Here is an 8292-nt window from a genome sequence, read left to right as displayed (position 1 = left end):
TATAGTCTCTCACATACAACTAGATGAGTTCACTATAGTCTCTCACATACAACTAGGGAGTAGTGACTGAGGGAGTGATTTCAGACACAGCCACATCGTCGCTCTCGGGCAGAAACCTCTCCATATTCTAACTTTATGCGTTTTTTCATAAATGAACGCTCTACTTGATCTTACTACAGCGTCACACAAAAGCATCAAAAGTAGCAGATCTACAAGCTCGAAACGCGTCGCTTCGCGGCGCGTTTCGAGCTTGTAGATCTGCTACTTTTGATGCATTTGATTTTGAAAGTGACCGTTTCGGACTGTTTCCACCCAACAGAGACGATATGTTCTTCAAATCTGAGATAAAAACTAACGATTATGTCTTCGGATAGCGGTGTCGTAGCCGAACTACTGCTAGCTTCCAGATTCCGGCTATTTTCAGCTTTTTTTTCCGGCTCTCTTCGGCTATTCTCAGCTCATTTCCCCGCGAGGCAGCCGCCGCCATGCGACAAGAGTATAAATTGCGGAAGCGTTTATAAACCAGCGGACGAGGGGAGCACCTCAAGGTGTAGAATGAAGATTGCTTTGTTAACACGCGTGCACCGTTTAAAAAGTGGCAGAGTTCGTGCACGCCACACGCGCGCACAGGGCGCAGGAAGAACGAGAGTTTCATTGCTACAAACATGACACTTGTAAAATATACATCATTTGGTTTTGGCTCCCGGAAAATATTGTCCTGGTGAGTATGTGAGTGTGATGAGCGTGTGTGTGTGTGTGTGTGTGTGTGTGTGTGTGTGTGTGTCTGTGTGTGTGTGTGTGTGTGTGTGTGTGTGTGTGTGTGTGTGTGTGTGTGTGTGTGTGTGTGTGTGTGTGTGTGTGTGTGTGTGTGTGTGCCTGTTCAACAGGTTTTATGGCAAAATGATCCTGTTATAACAACCGTATAATAACCGTATTATAGCTTATCTTTATGCATTTGTATTGATTTCGCGTTGATGTCGTTTGAATACCCACGGTTACAAAGATACCTTTCATCATCCAGGGACAGTTGGCACACACCCACACACAAAAAAAAGAATACAAAAAGAAATAAAAATCAAATATAAAAAATAACATCTGTTTAAATTGAAACATTGGTGTGGAAAAAGGGGGGTTGTTTTTTTTTTAAACCTTTTAAAATGATCTCCCTTTTTTTGCAAATACTGTTATAGTTCACATTTTTCATAAAAAGTTTATGTTGGCAGTTGCAAAAGAATTAAATTCTTAGCAAATAAAAAGCAGCATAAAAATACAAGAGGTCATTTTTGTCTAAAAAACAAAAGAACACTGTTACAGTTCTTTTTGTGTTTTTTTTTTCTCATTTTCCCATACTATTTGCTATAAAATATCAGGAATCTAAATATTATTACTATTGATATCAATATCATTATAGTCATTGATAAAAACTCACATGCCAGGCCTCATATATAATTGTGTGTGTGTGTGTGTGTGTGTGTGTGTGTGTGTGTGTGTGTGTGTGTGTGTGTGTGTGTGTGTGTGTGTGTGTGTGTGTGTGTGTGTGTGTGTGTGTGTGTGTGTGTGTGTGCGTGTGTACGTGTGCGTGTGCGCACATGTACATATGCATGTGTACATGTGAGCGTGTGTGCGTGTGTGTGTGTGCTTGTTAGTTATCTGTGTACAACTAACAACTACAGTCATTATTTGGGGGAAAGGTTGTTTTGATTGTATTGTTTCTGTGGGCGATTAGCTACTGTGCAGGGGGAAAAATCCAGCATCTTTTTTTGTAAATCGTCTTTGCCATAATAATCGTTAAGAGTTTCTTCACGTAACCTCAGTGAAAATATTGCTTTCTAAAAAAAGGGAAGAAAAAGGCATGAAGGGCAGAGTGGACACACGGTAAAATCCTCAGTGAAAATAATAACAACGAAGAGTTTACGGATTGGAACAAAATGGAATCCTAGCGGTCCATTTTGGCTCCGTTCCTAAACTCATCGGAGTCACACCAACACCGGGGTTTCGACTGTGCAGGGTTGTCGGTTGAGAACCTACAACGGGGGAGGGAGGGAGGTGGGGGGGGGGGGGGGCGTTCCTTCCATCCTTCCTTCCTTCCTTCTCGTCGACGTCCGTTTTGTTCTTTTTTTTTTCTCTTAGGTCTCCGACCCGGACTCTTCGTCCTCCTCCTCGTCGCCGGAGCCCTTGAAGCACGCCGACTCGTAGTGCTTGTTCAGGTAGGACTTGAGAGCGAAGGTCTTATTGCAGCGCTTGCATCGGTAGTGCTTGAAGGCAGAGTGTGTTTGCATGTGGGCGCGGAGGTTGGAGCGGTCGGCGAAGGCTTTGCCGCAGTGGGCGCAGGCGAAGGGCTTCTCGCCGGTGTGGGAGCGCATGTGGCCCTGCAGCAGCCACGGCCGGCTGAAGGCCTTGCTGCACACGTCGCACTTGTGCTTGAGGTCGTGGGTCAGGATGTGCATGGCCAGCGCCGGCATGGACACGTACACCTTGTCGCAGGTGGGACACTTGCGCGCCATCTTGCTGTCCAGGCTGCGGTGCGTCTGCTTGTGTCGGCTGAGGTTGGACGAGGTGGCGTACGTCTTGCCGCACTCGTTGCAGCAGTGGCGCATCAGCGGCGCGCCGACGCCGGGCGACGATCCGCCGTCCGCCTCGGATCCCTCCCGGTCCTGGCTGGAGGCGTTGGCCGTGCCGCTCCGTAGGGCTGTGTGTGAGTTGACGATTAATAATTGGTCACACCAAAGAAATTGCGATGTAAATTGTGGGTGTTATCTTTTTTGAACGATGGATCATATAAATCTAAATGTCATTTCTGTTTGCATTTTAGACTTTGTAAACAAGACAAAACACAGGACAGATAATGACAAATAATTTAACCCTTTAAGACCTGGAATCTGTGTCATTTTTAGATTTGAGCTAAAAAGCATTATTTTACACTTTGGCTATTCAAAAATAGCAGATCTACAAGCTCATAGCGCGGCACCGAGTGCCGCGCTACGAGCTTGTAGATCTACTATTTTTGAAAAATCGTGAAAATGTGTGCAAATCTGTGAATATATATATTTTTAAAGCGAAAATTTTTAACTCAAATCTTTGCTTCTGGGGGGTCCCTGGAACAACATATTTTGATGGGGGTCCGCGGCCAAATTCATATAATTTTGTGGGTCCTTGACATGAAAAAGATTGAGCACCACTGATATAGAAACTTAGGTTTTTCAGAATACTGTTGAGATTTAGGAGACGTGTAGAATCGGCTTCAGGTCTTAATGGGTTAAAGAAATGACTGACAATGACCGGTACCAACAATCAAAATATATAATATACTATGGCCAAAACAGGCCATGCAATGAATCATTTTATACTTTCAAACCTTTTTTTTTAAATTGCAGAAACAGCCAATCTACAAGAGCTTGTACTGCAGGTCGTCTATTTCCGCCACGTTTCAACAGATGATCATCCAGCTGAATGTTAACACATTTTGACCATTATGCCAAAAACAATGGCGACTATCTCAAAGAGAGTATGGAGGTCCTGACGTCACTCCGTTATCCCCTGGGTCACGGAAGTACTTTTTCTATTGAAAATACCATATATGGTCATCTCAACATCACGTCATGTAAGAACTGTGTTAAAAAAAAAAGAAACAAATCAACCCGGCGATTCTGTCAGGTACAGAATGTGACTCTGTGTCGTTTATGATATTGAGTTACATTTGATAACGATAACGTGTTCGGAGATTATTATTAAGATTTTTTTGGATAAAATGTGTACTTCTTCACCGTCAGTTGATGCTTCATATCCATTTAGTAAAATTGCCAGGCTCATTTGTTTATTTTTGGAACACAGTTCTTATATGCCACGATGCTATTGAGACCCTATTGTATACATGGGCAAATGGTGGCCCAGGGGCCACATGTGGCCCCCACCTCCACTTAATGCGGCCTGCAGGTTATCGGAATACTGATATATTATTGATTTCAGCTGTTACAATTCCAAACATGCAAACATGACCCGCTTTAATTACTTCAGTCTATATTAGTAGCTTAATGACTAGTATTACAATTCTATTGTCTTTTTTATGTCCAATGTATTTGTATTGAAGTTCATAAAATTTACATAAGTATAATATAACTAAATGGATTTGAAATTAAATAAAAATGTTACTTTTCAGGATTCCAATTAAAAAATAGTATAAAAAAATCAGGATTCCAATTCAAAAATAGCAAAAATAGCAGATCTTCAAGCTCAAAACGCGACGCGACGCGTTTTGAGCTTGTAGTTCTTTTGTGTGACATTGAATGGCGAAAAAGTTACAATTCGGAGAGACTGTATGCAATGTGGCCCTCTGGAGAGAGTGCGGAAATATTGTGGCCCTTCACATCATCTAAGTTGCCCACCCTTGCCGTACGGTATTTTCAATGGACACAAATAACTATGTGGCCCCAGCGGGATAGCGTCCTCTAGTGGCAGTGACGTCAGACTTGGGTTCTCTACAATTGCGATGGGGTTCAGATGATCGTAATAATAATTGAGGACAGGGGTTCCTACCGCTCCGCGAGCCGCTCTCCACGTCTCCCTTCCTCCGGGAGCGTCCGTCGGAGATGAAGAAGGCATCCATGGTGTATCCCTCGGCCAGGGCCTCCGCCTCGCCGCTGTAGAAGCCGCTGGCCGTCATGCCGGACTGCGGGCTGTCGGGGTGCTCCAGGTCGGGGTCGCAGTACTCCTCCTCCCCCCCTTCTCCGCCGCTGACCTGGGCGTACAGCGGCTCCGACACGGGCGACTCCAGCTTGTGCTCCATCTTCTTCTCCCCGCCCTGGTAGACGGATGGCGTGATGTAGTCCTGGATGTAGCCTGTAGGGGGCAGAGTGACACACACACACATGCCGTTATAACGAGACAAAGGTGTCGATTAGAGTCAGACCGATGTAAATATATATCGGTCTGACCGGTCGGCTGTTATTTGACTTTTGTTGACGACATCGGTGTCGGCAATTATGTGGCCGACTAGTCCAGATGTTTTTACCTTTTGAAAATGTTCCAAAATCGCAAAATCTTCAAGCTCGCGATGTGTTGCGAGCTTTTAGATCGTCTTGTTAAAAAAAAATGTATGGGCCTAATAGGTCTTAAGTGGTTAAATAGAAGTTACATTTATGTCTCGAAAATGAATGTTTTTCAAATTGATTTTAAGATTTTGCACAGTTTTACAAAATATCGGTCAAAAACATCGGCAATCTGTGGTTTCGAAAATCTTCTAAATCGGCGTAGGAACCCAAAAACGGCAAAACATGTCATCTGTCGGGCTCTACTTGTGACTCAGTGACGGTAATCTCTCAAGAACAGATTCAGAGCTACGCTACTGAATCTGTCGAGAGCCCCGTTCAGAACGTGTGCACGTTAGCTTACAAGTGGGCGTGCCTTCAGATCAGGAAGCAGGCTGCGCTTTACCCAATCAAATGTAGTGGGCGGGATTTACTGTCTGTGCGCTCCCTTCCCACTGAAAACAAACCGAAACTCATTTAACAATAGCCTCCTGGGAGCAGACAAAACCACAGAAAGATATTCACATTTTAACTTGCTCTTTCATCATAGAAACAAGTGGGCTTATAACCAAAACCATCCATGTTCTCTGGGAGAAGTGGTGTTAGTGTTCTGTGTAGAAATATTGTTAATGGGAATGAAAACATAAGCGCACCACCGGAAGTGGAGCGCTGAGGGCAGACCAAAACCCTGGTTTCCTTGCGCACGGGTGCTCCATTCAGCTCGTCCCAGGGCCAAGTGAAAGAGTAAAAAACAGCAGAGGGCGCTGTTTTTCCTTTTTATTTGGCGATGGGTTCCCAGATTGCAGTGACGGTGAAATGATGATCATATCGGACGATTACCCTTTTGTGAAATGATGCTAAAATAACGTAGCCTGACACTCAGCCTGAATTTTCATTTCGTTTCACTCCATTATTCAGTCTGAAAGCCCTCTCAATGCAGCGGAGTTCTGAGATGGGGGCGTGGCCAAAGTTGGACTCCACTATGAACCAACGCGATTGGTTCATACTGGATTGTCCCGATCCCGATTCGTCGTACAGATTTTCAACCGAGGAACACCCGCCTTCGAAAGCGTCACCAGACCCTGAATGCTAGGCAAAGGATTCAGGATTCAGGGGGTGGAGCCAGGCTAAACATAACGGCCAGCGCAGAAACACTTGTTGTTTTTCTCTTGGAACACGCATTCGTGTCCACAAGGAAAGCTCCCGATGCACTCGGTAGCATTTTGTGAAGGTTACGTTTAGACGTGGATGAGTGCTGGCTTTGAGGCCCAGATAATAGCTCATCAAACATTCCTCCGGTGAGAGAAGGAGAGTCACATTAAAGGGCCTCTTACATAAAGTGGTCTCATTGATTAGACCTCTTCTCCGTGATAAGACTTTCTTCGTCTTAACTGTGTGTCAGTCCTCAGTGGCAGAGATGAGGCCCCGTCCCCGATCCCTGTTTGCTCCATTACGGCTGCATAACACATAATAAGTGTATTATGACTCCATAACACAGTGTTTCCCCCAAATTACTGGGTCGGGACATATTTGTAAAGGTCGCCGGTAATATTTTTCAAAAGATTTTCAGGGAAAAAAAAAAAAAAATCAGGAAGAAAACGTAACATTGTTCAAAATAAATCAATAAAATCAAAGGAATTCCATGAAAAAATGCAATACAATTAGGAAGAAGTGAATATAGCAGATCTCGCGGCGCGAAGCGACGTGTTGTGAGCTTGTAGATCTGCTATATTCACTAGTTTGGGTCCCGGGCAAAAGTCTAATTTCTCTTTTGGGTCTCCAGCTAAAAAGTTTGGGAACCACTGATCTAACAGACTGACGCCGTACTTTCTGAATCAGTATAGTACATTTAAACTACATAGTATTTATTGTCTGTTTTTCCTAGTTATTAGATTGAGGAAGGGTGTTTGTATCTTCAAATCAAACTGTTTCCATGAAGCTCGTGTTGACACAGGTTGCATCTCGTTAGCTTATCGAGTGATTTGTTTTTTAAGGTCGATTTTTAACAGAATCAGCTTGTGTGCAACTGCATCGTGCTGCACATGTCTACAGAAAGATGATTAAATATCATTGACATTATTCCCATGTCTTTCCTTGTCTTCTACATTCTGCCAGAGGGGGGATTGGCCAGCTAATTTATATTAGTAGTTATAGTTGTGGGGGTTTTTTTCACTTAGGATTTTTTACTTCTTATAACTTATAGTTGTTCACTGCATTCTATTTCTACTGATGTAAAGTATTTTATGTATTCAACATGCTCTTTTTTTGCTGACAAATCTGTATGAATGTATGGCAACCAGAGCTGTTGAACAGAACAAATTTCCCTCGGGATTAATAAAGCATATATCTACCTATAAACTATCTATCTACGAGGGCTGCTGTTCCACGGGACAGAAATATGAGAGCACATTCTAAAACGTGGTGCAACAACTCCTTTGCCTGGGAGAAGTGGTGCATACCTGGCATGCCTAAGCAGCCTGTGCAGCAGCAAGTGGTGGAAATGAGGTATTGACTTTTGGCTTTTTAATCAAATTCAAAGTTTTGCGCCGATCAATAAGGAAGGCCATCATCTATAAAATAGTACAGCTGTTTGGGATCGCCCGCGTGTCGGGAGAAGAAGGCAGGACTAGTGTAAAGGCCAGCGATTAAGTGTCTGCGATGCACAATAACAGTTTATTGAGCACTAGTGTGTGCTTGAACAGAGGGTTAAGCTGAAATCTGATACGCCGGATTTACACGGGAGCACAATCGCTACGTTGTTTGTGAAGAGGGGGGGTCACCTGCATGTGTGTGTGTGTGTGTGTGTGTGTGTGTGTGTGTGTGTGTGTGTGTGTGTGTGTGTGTGTGTGTGTGTGTGTGTGTGTGTGTGTGTGTGTGTGTGTGTGTGTGTGTTTTGGCTTGTGTGCGCATGGCCGCGAGCATGCTCAAGTGCAGTGAAGGAGCAAGTCATTAGGAAATCAATTGAAGTGCTCTCTCACAACACACTATCTCCATTCCCCAGGGGGCTGCAGCCCACCTTGTCAAAGACATGGCCGTGATAACGGCGGACGGAGGAACATGAGGTCATTACGTTGGGACTACAACCACCGGTGTTATTGTTGGGGGAAGCAGCACGCTTTCTAGAACCACACAAACCCAAGCCTATGTACCTGATCTTGGGATAGCATAATAGACAGAAAATAGACAAACATTTGGCTAAAATAGCAGATCTATACAAGTGCAGCCTGTAGATCTGTCTATGTTTGCTGTTTGTCACTGCAGCTCTGCA

At 44.0% G+C, this 8292-nt stretch overlaps 1 protein-coding gene across 1 annotated transcript in view; it reads right to left on the bottom strand.

Moving 5' to 3' along the window:
* Positions 1-2126: 2126 nt before the first annotated feature.
* Positions 2127-8292, bottom strand: part of scrt2 (scratch family zinc finger 2) — a gene marked incomplete at both ends in the record, with an annotated part of 8821 nt that continues 2655 nt past the window's right edge. Inside the window, 2 exons of the mRNA XM_080444070.1 lie at positions 2127-2689; positions 4534-4836. Of these exons, the coding sequence (XP_080300196.1) occupies positions 2127-2689; positions 4534-4836 (866 nt within the window). The remainder of the gene's footprint in view (positions 2690-4533; positions 4837-8292) is intronic.

Source organism: Gymnoscopelus braueri (genome assembly GCF_963280865.1).
Source record: "Gymnoscopelus braueri genome assembly, chromosome: 12".
Classification (NCBI taxonomy): domain Eukaryota; kingdom Metazoa; phylum Chordata; class Actinopteri; order Myctophiformes; family Myctophidae; genus Gymnoscopelus; species Gymnoscopelus braueri.
This window is presented reverse-complemented; position numbering and strand designations above follow the sequence as displayed.